The following is an 18454-nucleotide window of genomic DNA, read 5'->3' on the forward strand; positions in this document are numbered from 1 at the left end:
AAACAAACCTGCCTGTACTGGATTTCTATAAGTGATATGTATTGTCAACAATTGTCAGGTATTCAAATGCCTGTAATTCACAGGATTGTTTCACCAGTTGTTGTGAAGATGTCGAAAGAACAATTTTATAAGTTGTGATGTTAATGCCGTGTTTGAGTCTTCAGTCATCAGGGTCAATTATGGATCTTATTTTATAATTCAAAAACTTCTGCCATATTAATTGGCTAAGAAGAGGTCATGTCATTTGACAGAAACACATATCATGTCTGATTTGTGTTGGTACTGATTTTACTCAAAATAGAATGGGATTTACCCAGAAGTGCCATTCCCTAAACCTTAGCCAGTCAGGCGGCTCCTTTTTACTGGAACCTCCGAACATTATTGTAGCCATCATACTTTGATACATTGAAACTGCTTTTGTCTCTATTTGTATGTAATAAAACAGTTATGGATTTTATGTGACGTCAATACCTTTTTTATGAACAAAAAAAAGAAGCAATATTTGTTGTGCGAGGTCGATGTTGCTTTTTCAGGTCCATAAAAACAGGTATTGACATCTTATAAAGTCTCTAATTGTATAAAAGCCAAAACCCTTTTTTCTTTTCAATCTGCGTGGATGCATTGAAATATGAAATGTTGTTCATTGAATGCCTTGAGACTGAGTTTTTATATCAAATGACATTAAACATTTTATGAGGTTAATGTTTTGATAAAGTTTGTCTTTATCAAATTAGCTAAGAGAATTTTCGTGTCAAATTACATTCTGGAGAGTTTTCTTTGACAATTAGTTGATTGATCATGGATCGAGGGCATGGGTGGCCCAGTTGTGTAATGTACAGCACTTCACTGTGCAAAGTTGTGCCCCTTGGATGTACCAGAAACCTATGATCATGGGTTCGCATCACTTTAGGTTTTACCTACTCACTCACTCACTCCTCCATTGCACATCTTGGTAGAGAATAGGTCTTCAGCAGCCCATGCTTGTCGTAAGAGGCGGCTTACAGGATCTGGTGGTCAGGCTCGCTGACTTGGTTAATAATATCACCGTATCCCAATTATGTCAATTGATGCTCATGATGTCAATCACTGGATTGTCTGGTCCAGACTTGATTATTTACAGAGCATTGTGATATATAGCTGGAATAGTGCTGAGTCCTGGGTTAAACAACATACAAACAAAACTAAACATGGATCCGTTCAATGAGTGCTGTGCCGCAATGGTTTAACATTAATCTAAGATGGTTGTAGCACTAAGAACCTTTTATACTCATAAACTTACATCTCCTGTAACCATACCTTGTCTCTAGACCTAAAGTTCTCTTTTTATTTCCAGATCTCCAATGTCCTCAACATGCAGTGGTTTTGCAGTTTGTGACACTGATAGCTTCCTCATCAATCTTGTCAAGATTCACTAAGCTTCGTCAGTGACAAAGACTATAATTACGCTGTATGACATTTGGAAAGGTGCTGTGACCCGTCCAACTGCCCGATGCAGACCGTTATCATGGACACAAGCTATGGGCCAATGAATGGACCGGCAGGGGGTATGACCATGCCTGAACCCGACCTGCTTGAAAATGGTAAACACGAAGGAAGACGGTCTTCCCAGGATTCCTTTCTTGAATATGCATCCCGACACGTGCGTCCGGTCAACGGCCCCATGCCAGCCAGCCGCCGGATGGACAGGCACCACTCAAAGCGAATGCGCCGAAGACTTGTGTACAAAAACGGTGAAGTCAATATCACACAAACAAATATTCGTAAACGGAGGAGGAGGTACTTGGCCGATATATTCACAACTCTTGTAGATATAAAATGGCGGTATAACCTGATGCTGTTTGCAATGGCCTTTATTCTGAGTTGGCTAATCTTTGCACTCATCTGGTGGCTTGTGTGCTTCTCCCATGGAGATTTAGACCACGTTGGCGACGAGAACTGGACACCGTGTGTCAAAGAAATATATTCATTCACATCAGCTTTACTATTTTCTATAGAAACACAACACACTATAGGCTATGGTTCACGTCACACAACAGAACAGTGTCCTGAAGCTATTGTCCTCATGATGTTTCAGTCCTGTTTCGGTGTTATCTGCCAAGCTTTGATGACTGGTATCGTGTTTGCCAAACTCTCAAGACCAAAGAAACGCGCAGAGACCTTGATGTTCAGCAAGAATGCATGTTTATGTAAACAGGATGGGGAGCTGTGCCTAATATTCCGGGTCGGTGATATGAGGAAGTCTCAGATTGTTGAAGCACATATCAGATCAGTATTAATTAAAAAGAAAATAACAAAGGAAGGAGAAGTCCTTCCACTCTATCAGTTTGATGTCAATTTAGGATTTGAGGAGGGTAGGGACCGATTGTTCTTAGTGTGGCCAGTGATTATCGTTCACAAAATTGATGAGACCAGTCCATTCTGGGAGATGTCTCCAGATGACCTACACAGAGAACAGTTTGAGTTGATAGTGATCTTGGAAGGTATCGTGGAATCAACAGGGATGACTACCCAGGCAAGGAGTTCCTACCTCCCTGGGGAGATCCTGTGGGGACATCGATTTGAGAGACTTGTTACGTTCCAGAAAGAGAATGGCCAGTATCAGATTGACTTCTCACGATTTCACAACACCATTCCAGTGGATACCCCACAATGCAGTGCAAAGGAACTAGCAGAAATGACAGCTGCAGGCAATGTGCCAGATAGTACGTATATTGATGAAGACGAGAATACGTCGATTGTTTCTAAGAGTGAGAGGTACCCAAGTCCCTATGTGGTAAAACGACATGGGGTAGCACAAACAGATTTCTATGATGATGATGGAGATTCTTCACTGAGGAGCAAGAGGAGTACCAGTACTGACCTGGGGTCAAGGGAGGAGTCGGAAACACTTCTATGACATTGAAGGTGGGTAGTCTTTAACCAAACCATGTGTGTATGACATTGATGGATGGGGATCTTTGATCAAATCTTGTGTCTTTGACATTGAGGCTGGGTAGTCTTTTACCAAACCTTGTATGTATGACATTGATGGACGGGTAGTCTTTTACCAAACCTTGTGTGTATGACATTGAAGGTAGGTAGTCTTTGACCAAATTTTGTATATATGACATTGAGGCTGGGTAATCTTTGACCAAATCTTGTGTGAATGACATTGAACGTGGGTAGTCTTTGACCAAATCTTGTGTGTATGACGTTTAAGGCAGGTAGTCTTTGACCAAATCTTGTGTGTATGACATTGGAAAGCAACCCAGGTTTTCTTCACCAAACCTCACCTCAGCATTATGTTGGAAATATGAAACTGTTTTTGAATTGTGTTAGTTTATCCGTAATAATGCTATGGACCAAAATATTGGTCTAAAAAAACATGAGAGAATATTTCTTTGGGCATAATAGTAGGTCTCAGTGATGTGTGAAGGTGAAGTTTGTGGGGCAGATAAGTTTGTCGCTAAACATGTAAAGGTTAGTTATAACATCACATGAATGTTCAATGACGTTGGAAGGTCAGATGTATCTTTGAGACCAACTTTAAAAGAGTTCAAAGACAAAAAGCATATTGTGACTACATTTTCACTTATCTAAATCAGTACCTAGACAAAAAGCCTGTGTGGGTTCAGTAGGCAGTGTAGTCTGGTGATTCTACTGAAGAAGACAGAATGAACTTATTAATTTCAAATTCTTTTTTATCCCCCGCCCAACGAAGTTGGCGGGGGATATAGAAACGGGCTCCGTCCGTACGTCTGTCCGTCCGTCCGTCCGTCACGTTTCGTTTCCGGAGCATAACTCATAAACCGTGAAATATTTTTTCCTCAAACTTTGCAGGTCTGTCAGTTACATGCTGAACTGGTGCCTTTTGCTATTGAGAAATTTTAGAAATTTTTATTTTTTACATTTCCATGGCAACAAGATGGACTTAGGTTCCAAACTCTTCTTTTTTTTACAATTTCCATGACAAGTTCCACCTCGGTTAAAAAAGGTTAGGGTTTGTTTAGATTTAATTATGTCATAAATTCTGCAACAGGGGCGCGGGGATGTAGCCACATTAGTGGCAAACTCTTGTTTCTCTTCAATTCTGCATTTAGGTACAGAGAAAGGTAGCTCTTTATGACTGCAGTGTGTTATTACAATGCTGATGGGAGTTTAGTTGATGAGGCCACAGTAGGCCGATGGTAGCCTACCAAGATGTCATATTGAAAAGAACAAAAGAATTGACATTTCCATCAGAAACCCTGTCTTCAAACTTTTTGCAGCTTCTGATGGTCATTTGATGTGATTCATGTCAGTTCATTCATTTGTTTCTACATTTGATCTGATATATATCCGACAATTGTGTCTGGTGTCCCCAGCTCTGATATTGCTAGAATATTGCTAAAAGCGGCGCAAAACCATAATCACTCACTCACTCACTCACTCACTCACTCACTCACTCACTCACTCACTCACAGTTGTGTGAATGTGTATACCAGACATCTGGTTGTCAAGTAGATCACCTTAGTCAAAGTACCTTCTTCCAACTTCTGTGACTTCATGGTTCAAGGTCTTTTTGAGAAATCTAAATCATGTACCTTTGTATTATTTCATACGAAATAACCATGATCTAAATGAATCGTATATTCAATTCTCAACAACGTCTTAAGCATGATGGTTAATCCATCTTGAATAGAAATGTATAGATAGTAAATATTCGGGACCCTGTCAACCTGGGAACACTCCTGGGTGATTGTTTCTAGGAATGTCCAGATACATACCAACACATAGAGAATCTCACCCAAGCATCTTTTGATATCAAATATATCAACACGAGTTGATAAAAGTGGAAAAATTCCAGGCTTGCCAAGGATTTTTGCCACTTTTATCAACAAGTGTTGATATATTTGATATCAAAAGACACGAGGATGAGATTTTATTTATCATCCAACATCATTGTTTTTCAATTTGTAGACACTAATTAGCAATGTCTTCAGTGTAAAAAGTACTGCTAACAGCTTCAGTAGCAGAACCATTAGTGATGTCATTTGATTGTGATGTCATGGTAACCGGTGATGTCACAATGGTCTGCAAAGCATTGTGATGTAATTTAATTGCAGCGATATCTACAGTGTAGATATTGCTTGATCTCATCCAAGCGCTATCTCCTGTAGGAGCCAGTTTTGGATGATAAATTGCATTTTGCCACGATTCAGGGACTTTAACTGTAGTTCTATGCAATTGTCTCGTGTCCAAGCTAGAAGGATCATACACACATTTACCATACACATGATCTCATATGAATATATTAACAATGTATGCTTCAGGGATCAGTTCTTGTCATATTACATTGAAGACGAACAGGTATGACATTTGATAGCAGTAAATTTATATTTGCAGCAAGATATTTTTCACTGTGTTATCTTATGAGTAAATATATTTTCCCCCATATGAAAGAAATTTCTCCTTAAAGAAGTTGTAAGATTCACAGGGATTATGATTTGATTCAATGAAACATTACGTTTGTGATTACATATTATGGACTTTACTGCACTGCTTGAGGTTTAATATTTCCTGACTTTAATAAGTCAGTAACGGTCCTTGAGGGAAAGATTACAGACAATATTTGATGTTGAACATGATCTGTATTTTATGATGGAATAAATTTCAAAGCTGTTACTTAATAGCTTCTGGTTATTTGTTCAAAATGGATGTGATTAAAAGGGTGTTTACTGTTCTTTATGGAATTACTTCATTTTTCTTTATTTCAAATTGCTTTAGTCTTGAGGCAGGATTATGATACTTTGCTCATTTTCTGGAGTTTATTTGTAAAGAATTATTTATTTTTTGTGTGAAGGATTCACGTTGCTCCAGAGAAAATTTGTTGCAAATCTGCTTAGTTCAAAGGATCATGGGTAATGAAGATTGTCAGTGAGGGAGCAGAATTGAGTTTTTATTCCTGGATGACAGCTATGCTTCATTATTTTCTTATGTTAGAAAATAGAAAGGGTCTTGGGGGTATATTGGTATGGTATTTGAAGCTAATGATACCTGAATATTTACCTTATAACAATTTGGTTATGAAAAGGACCTCATAAATTTGTATAGCTTTTCAGCTGAGAGTGCGGTTCAGACTCAGCTCAAAGGTCTTGGCTGCTCCCTCACATAATATGCATAATCTATAAACCGAGTACAGCAGACAGCAACTGACTGACATGAAGTCCCAGAAATAAAGTTACCGTATTCGACGTAATAAGTGCCCCGCTCTAATAAGCGCCCAAGGTGATATTTGCTAACATATTGGCTAGTGAACAATCCCAATTAGCACCCCTTCCAATTGATCAATGTACACAAGACTTATTTATTCGCGTATCATACGCACTTGTGTGTTATGTGCACCCTTAATTAAGGGCAATTATACTCTGGAAAAATATATCTCTCGTATATAAACATTACAGGCTGTCAGCATTAACCACGAAATACATCTTTCAACTCTGTTTTTTTTCCCACCAAAAAAAAATATTCTAATAAGAGCCCACTATTTCTAATTTTGAGAGCGCGAATACAGTATATTCAAAAATATGTATCTACAGAATAAAATGTAATATCCAATTGGAGCCCAGAACAATGCTTAACTTCCTAGAGCTGAAGCAATCTAAACTTGCAAAATCATTCTAAACTTGAGTGGAATTTAATTAAACCTTATTCTCTCGGGTCTGGGAGACAGACTACAACTAGGGTCAGTCACACCATTTGGCCACTCTTGAAACTTGGTATGAGTTCCTATGAGTGGCTACCATTAGTTGCCAACCTTCAGTTAAACTGTAAGCACATTTGTTGGAAGATGCAACTCATTTACTGATGCTCTGACATTGTCCTTGTGGTATCTATATCCCAGACAGTGTGTTGTATGCACTTAAATGTCTCATGATCACTGGAGAGCTGATGATAGCCACCTGAACGACCTTGAATGACCTCCAGATGTCCTCAACATGTGAGATGGGTCTTGAAGCTGGGTATCAACTTCTGATGTTGGGTTACATCAAGTCTACTGTAGATTGGGGGGTCATTTCACTCTGATGTTGGGTTAGATCAAGTCTACTGTAGATGGAGGCCATCTCATTCTGATGTTGGATCACATCAAGTCTACTGTAGATGAGGGGTCCATCTCACTCTGATGTTGGATCACATCAAGTCTACTGTAGATGAGGGGGCCATTTCACTCTGATGTTGGATCACATCAAGTCTACTGTAGATGAGGAGGCCATCTCACTCTGATGTTGGACCACATCAAGTCTGCTGTAGATAAGGTGTCTATTTCACCTTGGCAAAACTGACTGTATGCTACACATCTTAGGGAAACAGTGTACAGTGCAGAAAGCTGATGATTGATTTATCAAGGGTTCTGTGTATGTTCAAATAATATAAAGACACATTTGAATAATAAGCCGTCTTGATTTGGTCCTGATGTTGAGATGGATTGCAGACAGGCTGGAATAATCCTGTACAGTTGCTGAGGATGAGATTCATCCTTGAAGTGCACATCTCACTGTCTGTGTGGTTGGCAGATGGTTGGCCAGTTGGTTCTGATTGCTCTAGTTTCGTGCATTTCAAAGAGGATGATGGCATCTTCGCATGCATCACAGATCATGCATCATGTTTACCATGTCAGAAAGCAGTAGTTATTTCTTGTAAGATAATACACACGGATGTCAAACAATTGTCTGAAGTTGAAGAAACGACTTCATGTGTGCATCCAAGACTTCCAGGTGCTGTTGCTGTTTGTTTAAAGAGCAGTTAACAAACTGTGATAATATCTTGATTTTCATAACCTTGAAGTCTCATGCAGGACATGTCCTTGGCCATCTCAAATAACATCAATTTAGTCTTTTCACACATTTCCTGTTAGTTATGACAGATATGTTTTGTCTTAGTTGCTTGAGAATTTCTCCTGAGAAGAATATTTCAGTCCATGAATTGAAAGAGATTTATTGTCTCATAGAAAATTCCTAGGCCCACCTGAAAATGAAATGGTCAGTTCTTAGTGGTATATATTTAGAATTATTTTCTTAGTAAAAGTGTTTTCCTAGAAGATATAGGTTCCAAATACCCATTGCTGCTTGTTATTGTTTGTTTGTTGTTTAATGCCTCACAAAGCAATATTACAGCTGTATGATGGCAGTCTGTAAATAATTGAGTCTGGACCAGACAATCCAGTGATTGACATCATGAGCATCAGTCTACTCAAGTTGAATACATTGTCACACATCAACCAAGTCATCAAGCCTAATACATGTACCACCCGATCCTGTTAGTCGCATCTTACAACAAGCATGGGTTGCTGAAGACCAATTTTAACCTGGACCTTAACGGAGGGGTAATTGTAAATGTGTTCGTCTGGGCCAGACCAACAAGTGGCATTCGTGACCAACTCGTGTTATTCCGGGACAAGCCGAATAGCGACTCGTGCCCCTTTCGTGGCCATTTTTGCGACCGGGATCCGTCTTAGCGCAAACGGGCATACCTAAAACAATTGTCAACTCGTTACGTAATGGTTCACATGTATTTCCCCATATATTATATATATTTCAGATGCCATTTTTAAGCACATCGGGACGTGCGGAATTATACATTATGATTGAACACATTTAAATGTGTCTTGGGTATAATTTTAGATGCAAGACGTATGTAAAATTTAAAATTATTTCTGAGGGATTATTTGACAAAGAACTCGAAATCATACGCGCATTCTGATTGGTTTGTCGTATTTTCGCACATAACATTCATCGATAGGGGGACGAGTCTTCTTGCAGGTCACGGAAAGGGGCGAGTGGTGACGAATGCAACAAGTGGTTGTCATTATGAGCAAGATCTCATTCCTCTTTGACACAATGACACTTAGTCAATCAAGTGTCAAAGCTTGACAGTCAGATCCATTTTAGTCAACTTAAAATGAACTAATTCAAATATCATTGTAGAAGTGATATACCTACTTCGAAACTTAGTTCAAACAACATGGAAGTGACTCAGAAACACTCAGGAACCATTGTAACTATGACGATAACAGCCAGCAAAACATTTTGAAATGGGGATTGGATGGCTAGTCAGTGATTCAGGAGGACCAGGTGGGGTAACACAGTTGTTCTCTGACTGAAATAGGTCTTCAGCAACCCATGCTTGCTGTAAAAAGAGACTATGCTTGTCGTAAGAGGCAACTATCGGGTGGTCAGGCTCGCTGACTTGGTTGATGCATGGCATCGTGTCCCAATTGCGTGGATCAATGCTTGTGATGTCAATCTCTAAATTGTCTAGTCCAGACTCGATTATTTACAGACCGCTGTCATATAGCTGGAATATTGCTGAGTGCAGCGTTAAACAACAAACAAACAAACAAACTGACTGATGGCCCAGTTAATGCTTGCACTTTCAGAACTGGTCTGTCTGGGTGCACGTACCTCTCTGCGGGAGGCTGTTGTGATGAAGCTGAACTGTTGCTAGTTACAGCATCAAAGCTTATTCACTCAATAAATCTGTTTTGTTGCTTGGCAGCAGCTTTCCTCAGCAGTGTATATTATGACAGCTTGGACAGGCTTTCTACTGTGCATGTTTCATCAAAGAGGAAAACTGTTACATCTCATGCACAATCACAACCTCTCATTTAAAACTACTGAAACAGATAGTTTGGGAGATTTACCTGGGTCTCACTCTTTGGGAGAACCAGCATTTCCACGGCAACAAGTTTGACTTTGGTTCAAGTGAGGGTAGGGTTCCTTTCCAGTAGTTAACGCATAAACTGTTAAGGGGCACAGGTGTCCCAGTTGTCTTAGGCGCCGCGATTCGCTGTGCAGAGTTGCGTCCCTTGGGCACGCCAGAAACCTATGATTGTGTGTTCGAATCCTGGTTCACCCGATTATGTTTCTAGGTTTGTCAGCACCATACCCGTGCTCGTGGGTTTCACCGAAGTGGTAAATGTCTGAGACCTGCACATTAAGCTGAAACGCCGCAATATAACTGGAATACTGTCAAAAGCTGCGTTAAACCCAAATCACTCACTCACTCACTCACTCATAAATTGTTATATTATAATGTTCTATATTTCTTCTTGAACTTTGTATATATCATGGATGCATTAAAGCGGTGCTTTTGTTTTGGATGTATCAGGTCGTTTTCTTAATTTTTAGCTTTTGTGTTTCAAAGGCAGTTGGACTTCAAATGAGGGTAGGGTTTATTTCCTGAGGGTTTGTTTCAAATGAGGTATTTGCTTTGTGTCTCTTGAAAAGTGCCTTGGATCGTATTGAAAGCATTCAAAGAATAGAGGGAATCATGTGTAGTCATCTGTCGTAATGTCAGTTGTACTCACAAAGAATGGATTTGTCACTTACATTTGACATGCATACTAAAATATAATTGTTTACTAATTCTTGACGATGCATACTATACCTACATGAAAGAGACAGATGATTGATTTAAAAGAAACATAACAGACAAGAAATGCCACTTCAGTAGATGACAAATCACCATCAGTGTGTGGCCTCTTCAGATGCTAAGCAGGACTCCACAGCTATTGCTACTACAGCATGTGGCACACCTATCGTGCAGGCCCCTTACAATGCCAGTGCATGTATAAGTCTTGTCTTCAGTGAGAGCAACTCAAGTTTACAGCTGTGTCAGCAGTTTCCTTGGAGGAAATGTGAATGCATGCTGCTGACCAAAATTGGTGAATATAATTTCAGTCATGTCTAGTCGGCATAACAGGGAGAACAGACCGAGAAGATGCAGGTCGTAGATATTTACAGTTTTTGGTAAAACAGACTCCCCAGACTGGCTGATAGAACATGTGCCCTTCAAGCGGAAGGTTGGCAGATCAATCCTGTGCCGTGTCATAACAAAAGACATTAAAAGATGGTACTTGTTGTTACCCTGCCTTGCACTTAGCAGTAAGAGAAACAAAGACAATTATGTTAAACATGACGTTAAACTCCACCTCACCTCACCTCACCTCACCTCACCTCACCTCTTTGGTGAAACCTACTAGCACGTGCTGACGGATCAAGGATCGTAATCAGATGAATTGGGGATTCAAGTTTACACCTTGTTATTATTCATATAACCTAGGAATTATGATTAATTTTAAACTAAAAATCTTTTCCTTAGAGACTTGTGCAAGTCTGCGTCAGGAGGCGCAACTACGCACTCCAGGCAACATTCCCCCTGCCTGATTCACGTTAATATAAGGGCTTCTCTACCAAGATGTTTATTTAAAATTGCAGTGATGAGGCATTTGTTGTGTAGCCAATGCTTGAGTGTCTCTAAGAGTCTTCTCAATGTGACCTTTAAAAACAGACCCTGATTCCTGCCATCTGGACCAATCTTCTCAGGAAATAGGTTCCAGGCAAATCACTGGATTCTACAGGCAAAGGAGTAGCAGGACACAAGGCCAGATTGATTAGTCAGTCAATTTTCAGTTGATTGACAAGGTTTGATTCCTCATTTGGTTAATTTGCTGTAGAGAGGATGCAAGCGCTATCATAAAGACAGTAGAACATGCAGATTAACTGCGTAATCCTGCAAGTGGCTGGGAGTGGCATAGACAGTTGACGTCTGCTCTCAAATACCTGTCAGAAGCCACATCTCCAGCTTTTCTTTTCAACAGGGTTGATGATACTGATTAAACTGGGTCTGAAGTTGATCTGTTTTTTAATTATTTTCTTTGGTAAAAAAAATTGCCAATCCCACATTTAAACGCTATCCTGCAAAGGTTTTCTGCTGAAACCTGTTCCTACGCTTGATTTGTCATCAGTGCATGTTTCCAAACAGGTGGTTAGAATCAGTGAACGTTCAAACTTGAGGATTGTCCCATCAGTGTTGGAGGGAGAAGAAAATAAGATTACTAATGTCTCATTAGATGAAATTAATTCTGAATGGGATCAAATGTTGCAGAAGAAAGCAATTTGGTCGGTGCAGATGTGGCACAGCACTTCTCTGACCTCATTGACTACTTGACCAGAAGTTCTTATAGTTTAGAGGTAAATATGAACCCAAGAAATGTTGTTTAGATGTAATGGTTTATCAACTCGTAATGGGCTGTTCTGCAGTGATCTGGTGTTCAGAATGCCACCATGTTGGTTGTTGATAGACCACCGGTAGGTGGTGGTGAGGTAAGAAGTGCACATTAGCACAGACAGTGCATATAGATAACTACTGATAATGCTACCCAATATGTTTGGTAATTGTGTTATTGTCGATCAGTGCGTGCCACGACAGGAAAACTGCACCAGGCAATGCAAACCTGTAGTTATCAGATAACATTGGATTGAACGCAGGAAGTATATTTAGTTATGAAAGAAATAGACCTTATTTAAGCCTTGTTATCTGGTGATATTATCTCCACGATGTCTGGTGTTCCCTTGTCTGAAAATGGTGGGTCTTTTTGGTGAGGTAGCATTTGATCATGTGCAATCCATTGTAACATCAGGATGCAGCTGTGCAGATGCTCAGCCTCTCCGTCTTGTCTTATGCAGGTTTCACAATAAAGGTTTTTGTTGTACAATCATGTCTGCAGAATGTCAGGCACCTGTTTAGGCTTTAGAGGATGTGTATGTACAGTCGGTCTTTCTTGATTTAAATTGATCAGGGCCCACTTACGCAAAGCAATCTTAGTGCAACGACTATTGTAAGCCAATGTTAAAGTATGGGAGTTACGATCATCTTAATGCTAACAGCGCTTTGTGCAAGTGGGCCCAGAAGTTAGTTTCTTTAAATTCTGCAATTTGATTTTATGTAACACATCAAAATAGTCAGTCGTTGATGCATTGATTTGTGGAAACTGTTTGACTACTTGAACTGTTTTAGTTTGTCATGAAAAGGGGACGATTCATTACAACAGACAATGAATCATTTCATCAGATACAATAAATGTGTAACAACATTTGTGGTGTATTGTGAGGCATGTTACTTAAATAAGGTATAGATATCTTTTTATGATTGGTTGTGGCAGCACCATACCCATGTTCATTGGTTCCACTTTGGTATGAGGGGGCACGGGTGGCCCAGTCGTCTAAGGCGCCGCGATTTGCTGTGCAGAGTTGCATCCCCTGGGCATGCCAGAAACCTATGATTGTGGGTTCGAATCCTGGTTCGCCCTGATTATGTTTCTAGGTTTGTCAGCACCATACCTGTGCTCGTGGGTTTCACCGAAGTGGTAAACGTCTAAGAGCTGCATCACTTCGGGCTTCCTCCCACATTAAGCTGACATGCCACAATATAATTGGAATACTGTTACAAGCGGCGTTAAACCCAACTCACTCACTCACTTTGGTATGACTGGAATACTATTCAAAGCAGCATTTACACAACACCACTCACTCACTCACTCACTCACTCACTCACTCACTCACTCTCCAACACACTCACTCTCCCACCCACCCACCCACCCACTCTTGTGGGTGTATGAGATTTTGCAATAAGAAGCACTGAAACTGTTGAAAGTTGCATTAAGCTCAACTCGCCCACTCACTGTATGACTCAAGATCGTGACTCAGGTGCTTTTCACTGGATCCAAGGAAGGGTTCTTATTTCCAATCCTATGATTTAAAATCCTTTTCTACTCTGGCCCTGTGAAGATCAAGATTAGAATTGGTCTTCACCAACCCATGCTTGTTGTAGGAGGCGACAAACAGGATCAGGTGATCAGGCTCACTGACTTAGTAGATACATGTCATCGTATTCCAATTCCTTAGATCATTGCTCATGATATAAGTAAATCACTTGACTGGACCAGACTTGATTATTTACAGACAACTGTGATACAGCTGGAATATTGTTGAGTGCTGTGTTAGACAACAAACAAGCTTTCTCTCTAGTCAGTTACGACACATATTGAATGGTTCTAGTCTAGGAATGCTCATGCATTTAAATGCCATGTCAACATACTATGTATTGTTGATATGTTTTCCTAAGAAAGAATGTGCAGCTCTCTCCGTGATTGCATCATCCTCTGATTGCTGTATGTATTACACATTTCTCCAGCATTCACCAGCGGGGTCTGTGACTGTGGGGGCTTATCAATGTAGGTAGGCAGGAATCCCCAGATAAAGATCCTGTATAGAATCTCATCTTTGGGTGCACAGCACCTGGTTGCAACACATTGCATCATCTCGTAAGCCGTTATAGCAGTAATATAGGTCAGTGACGTAGATTGTTTTCTTGAAGCTTGATTCCAACTAAGTTCCATGCATTGCCTTCTTATTAGAACCCATGAAAACAGACTTGTTTTTTGTCAGAGTGTTAGGATGTCATGGTTTTATTATGTAATTGTGGGAGATGTTGTTTGCAAATGGATTTACTTGGACTTTATGTTTGTGTAATAAATGAATGAATGTGACGCTTGATGGAGCAGATACTAGATTCCTGCTAAAGCTAATTGATGTATTTACTGGAACTACTTTGATCTAAGGGAATCGGATCCATCTAAGGAAACTACACTTTTGAAATCATATGTCTGTGAAGGTCAAAGTAAGCAACTAAAGTTTTAATGAAAATATCAAAAACTATTTTTTACAAATTTGCTTTTTAATGTGAACCAAAATTGAAAAACATAATTAGATGTCATGTGACTATACACTTTGAGAAAACAACTCTTAAAGCGGCTACACTCTCAGGGGCGGAGCGTATATGAGCAATCTGACAATTCTACATGAGGTCATAAGACAAGTCTCATTGGTTACTTGATAAGACAAGTCTTAACCTGATCTTACTTTAATGGCTGACACAGGCTGCCCAGAGGCCTGACAGACATCTGCGGCCCATGGCAAGATCCACTGATGTCTTTATTGAATCCCCTATTTGTCCTGGTTGTAGGATTCAGGTTGTCAGCATCATGCATCTGCTTACAGGGAAGTTAGGCCATATTTTTTTTCAATTTGGTTTACAAATCCGCTGACTCTTAAAAGTTGATGTCTAAAAACAAAAATGAAATGTTGTGGGTTTTCCACCACCCGGAAATAAGTAAAGTATTGAAAATGAATTTAGTCACTGTGTCTATTAATATAAAGAAATTATTTAAAATATTCTGTTTAAGGCCTGTCAACAATTTATCTTATGAACTTCACAAAACAACATATTATGAAGAATTGCGAGAGGAAATAAATTATATGATTGAAACTGGAATTTTTAATTTTGTTTTTTCAACCTACTGACATTTTCACCAATAATCCATACAAAATAAAGAAAAAACATGTGGCATTATATAATTGAAATATTCTGTAACTATAAATCGTCAATGACAGAGAATAATCAATCTCAATAATCTACCAAAACAGATTCCATTGGGCGCACAATGCAAAATAGTGATGAAAATTATATGAATGGATCACTGAAAATCTCTGATGACACCAGGTGTTCGCGAAAAAGGTAGGAATGTCCTGCTTAAGCCCAACTGTTATCCCCTACTCATCTGTTTCCCGTATATACAGTCATAATAAACAAGGTTGTCCATCAGGTAAGTACTTGTATACTGCATTTTTGTATGAAGAAATGTCACTCAAAATATAGGATGAAAGATTATAGTTCATAGAAGTTCTAGAAGATTGGTAGGGTGGGCAATTTGTCTGGGTATTGACATAAACATGATTGATTTACCATTGGAACGGCAGGTACTTTTCTGTCATTGGAATGACCTTGGACAGGTACGTTTAGGGTCTAAGACCCTGATCAGGATCTGGAGTCCAGTCAGTGAATGACAGGGCATGTTTATACAGGGGATACAGAGGCAGCAGGAATGTGACAGTCTTTTGTTGTTGGTCTCTGTGTTGTGTTATTACAGAGTTCATTATCTCCAGCAGAGTCAACAGATTGATGGTATTGACATGGATGTAGAGTGGGACTGTGGTTGTTATGTCGCCCTCACAAAGAAAATAAGGGAGTGTGACGTTAATGATGTGTGACAGAGTTGGTTTGCCGCAGTTGTGAACTGAACTTGAGTTGTGACAACATGAGCTTTGTGTGGGAGGAAAGCTTCATTCGATGCTTCTTCATCTTTTTACATCTTCAGTGAAATCTGCATATTGCTGTGTTCACAGAGCTAGGATGACAACAAGGGGAAACGTGGTTTCGAACCCATGACTTTTTTTACCATTCTGGCACAGCTATAGGATGTTCTGCACAACAAATGGTTACCCATGTGTCCACATTGGTGTCGAAGAAGTCTTGTTTTTTCAGTGTTGTCGGTCTAGCGTTGACAAATGTGTTTTTTCAAGGAAACTGACTTGGCCTCTCATGTCGTTTGTCAGATTTGTGTGGGTCTTGCCAGAGTTTGATCACATTGTGTACTGATCTATGGGTCAGATAGAATATTCTTCAAAATGAAAGTGGTAAATGTTTATTCTTGCATATACAGTGAAGCCGTATATAGACATATGCACCCATATGCACTAGACTAACATCTAGTCTCTGAAATGAACATATTGTACAGAAAAATACAGTTGTTCAGTTATCTTGATAAAAATATAATAAAAGGGAGCCAAGTGACTATCTTCATTTTCACTCTCACTCACTCACTCACTCACTCACTCACTCACTCACTCACTCACTTCCTCACACTAACACTAACACTAAAAATAAAAGCCAAATTACATCATACACATGATATTTAAACTGGAGACCGCCTTTGTGGTCTAGTATATAGATCGTCTGCTTGGAGAATCCCTGGCCGCATAATTCCAAAAGACGTTAAAAGATGGTACGTGCATGTTATCCCTGTCTGGCACTCGGCATTAAGGGGATAAAACAGGGTCTGCATGCATGTGCAACAATCTTGAATGTGTCATTAAACCCAATTTCACATCAGCATTTAATCTGGAAAGTTGTTAATCTGGATGATTTCACTAAAAACAGTATCATCAAGAATTCACAAGCTTTACACGAATATGTTGTTTCTGGAGACAAATGAGATTAATCTGTTTCCAGCTATCTTTATTTTGATAATTTAAGAAATAATATATGTATCTGAAAACCCACTTAGGATATTGATTTGGAACAGCACAAGGTTGGTGAGGTTCCAAGGATCCATGGTGACCAGTTTCATTGTCAGCATGAGAGTTTTGTTTGGTATCACTGATAACATGCCAACTGCAGCCGTACCCATCAGTGTATAGGAATTGGAATAATAATAAGTTTTCTTATAAGGGTTGGCTGTATTGCGATAATGCACTACGCCAGCTCAATACAATTCACTTTGGTGTCGAATACTGGAGTTTTAGAAGAAATTTGGGAGGCCTATGGTTGAAAAGCTTCGGTTAAATTTTTCCAGATTCAAACAGACAGAAATTTGATTTTCTGCTTAAATAGACCGAATTACCATAACGTTTTATTTTCTATGTTAAAAACTGTCTGTTTTCCAAGCAGTGCATTCACATAGCTACAATGTTTTTCTTTGTTATGTTGAACAGTTCCAGCAAGGATTGAGAAGTACCAGATTTGCACAAGGAGATTTGCAGATCCTTTTCTTTGATTGAATCATTGATCATGGAAGGTTTGGTTATGCATAGGTTAGGTTATAGATTTACAAATCCAATTCCTTCTATGGGGATTCCTGTACAGAACAGATTCCCAGGGCCTCATGCTTGATGTATTACCCATTTTAAATAAGGAGACCGTCTCTGGGGTGTAGTGGATAGCTCAGAGTGGAAGGTCAGTAGTCCAATCCCCAACCGGGTCATACCAAAAGACGTTAAAAGATGGTACTTGTTGTTACACTGCCTAGTGCTCGACATTAAGGGTATAAAATAAGTACTGATCGGCTCGGGGTCGGTGTATTTTGTCTAGGTCGGGTATCCATATTAAACTGTGGCATGGTATCTCAGTGGGTTGACACTATAAAACTGCCATTAGTCCAGACTAGTACAAGCACACACACACGCGTACACGTTGCTATGAAAGTACAATAATCTTGAACATGATGTTAACCCCATTAAGTCCAGACTAGTACCAGCAGACACACAGAAACAGACAGACACAGACAGTCAGACACAGAAAGATGCACATTGCTATATTAAGGGCAATAACCTTAAGCACTACATGAAACCCTGTTTCATCACCATCATATAAATGGGGATTGGGTGGCTAGTCTGGGGAATACTCAAAGGTGATTGATCAAATTGTTCCATACGTAAAATATATCCGGCAATAGCAATCAGCTGATCCATAGTGCTACTCTTATTGTTAATATTATTGTCAATATGTATGGAAAAGCTGCAACTAAATTAACATGATATTGGAATATATCATTTTTCATAAAATATGTAATAGTTTCAATTATGTTTCTCTCCCGATCGTTGCGTAAAAATTCTTTAAAGTGATATTTTACACATGATACATGATAATACACATGGTTATCTTTTTTCCGCATATATAACAATGCTTAGGAGAAAATGAAATACAATTTATCATGTTTACTGATATTCTAGTTCAAATTTCACATTATTATTGACCA

The 18454-nt window shown here is 39.3% G+C and overlaps 1 protein-coding gene across 6 annotated transcripts in view; it reads left to right on the forward strand.

Moving 5' to 3' along the window:
- Positions 1 to 18454, forward strand: part of LOC124132806 (G protein-activated inward rectifier potassium channel 3-like) — a 140844-nt gene that overhangs the window by 96255 nt on the left and 26135 nt on the right. For all 6 annotated transcript variants that reach the window (XM_046496940.2, XM_046496939.2, XM_046496937.2 and 3 more), the window contains one exon: positions 1334 to 2904. In XM_046496940.2, coding sequence (XP_046352896.1) covers positions 1490 to 2896 — 1407 coding nt within the window. In that variant the 5' untranslated portion in view covers positions 1334 to 1489 and the 3' untranslated portion in view covers positions 2897 to 2904. The remainder of the gene's footprint in view (positions 1 to 1333; positions 2905 to 18454) is intronic.

Source organism: Haliotis rufescens, unplaced genomic scaffold, assembly GCF_023055435.1.
Source record: "Haliotis rufescens isolate VD_foot unplaced genomic scaffold, xgHalRufe1.0.p SCAF_11, whole genome shotgun sequence".
Lineage (NCBI taxonomy): Eukaryota > Metazoa > Mollusca > Gastropoda > Lepetellida > Haliotidae > Haliotis > Haliotis rufescens.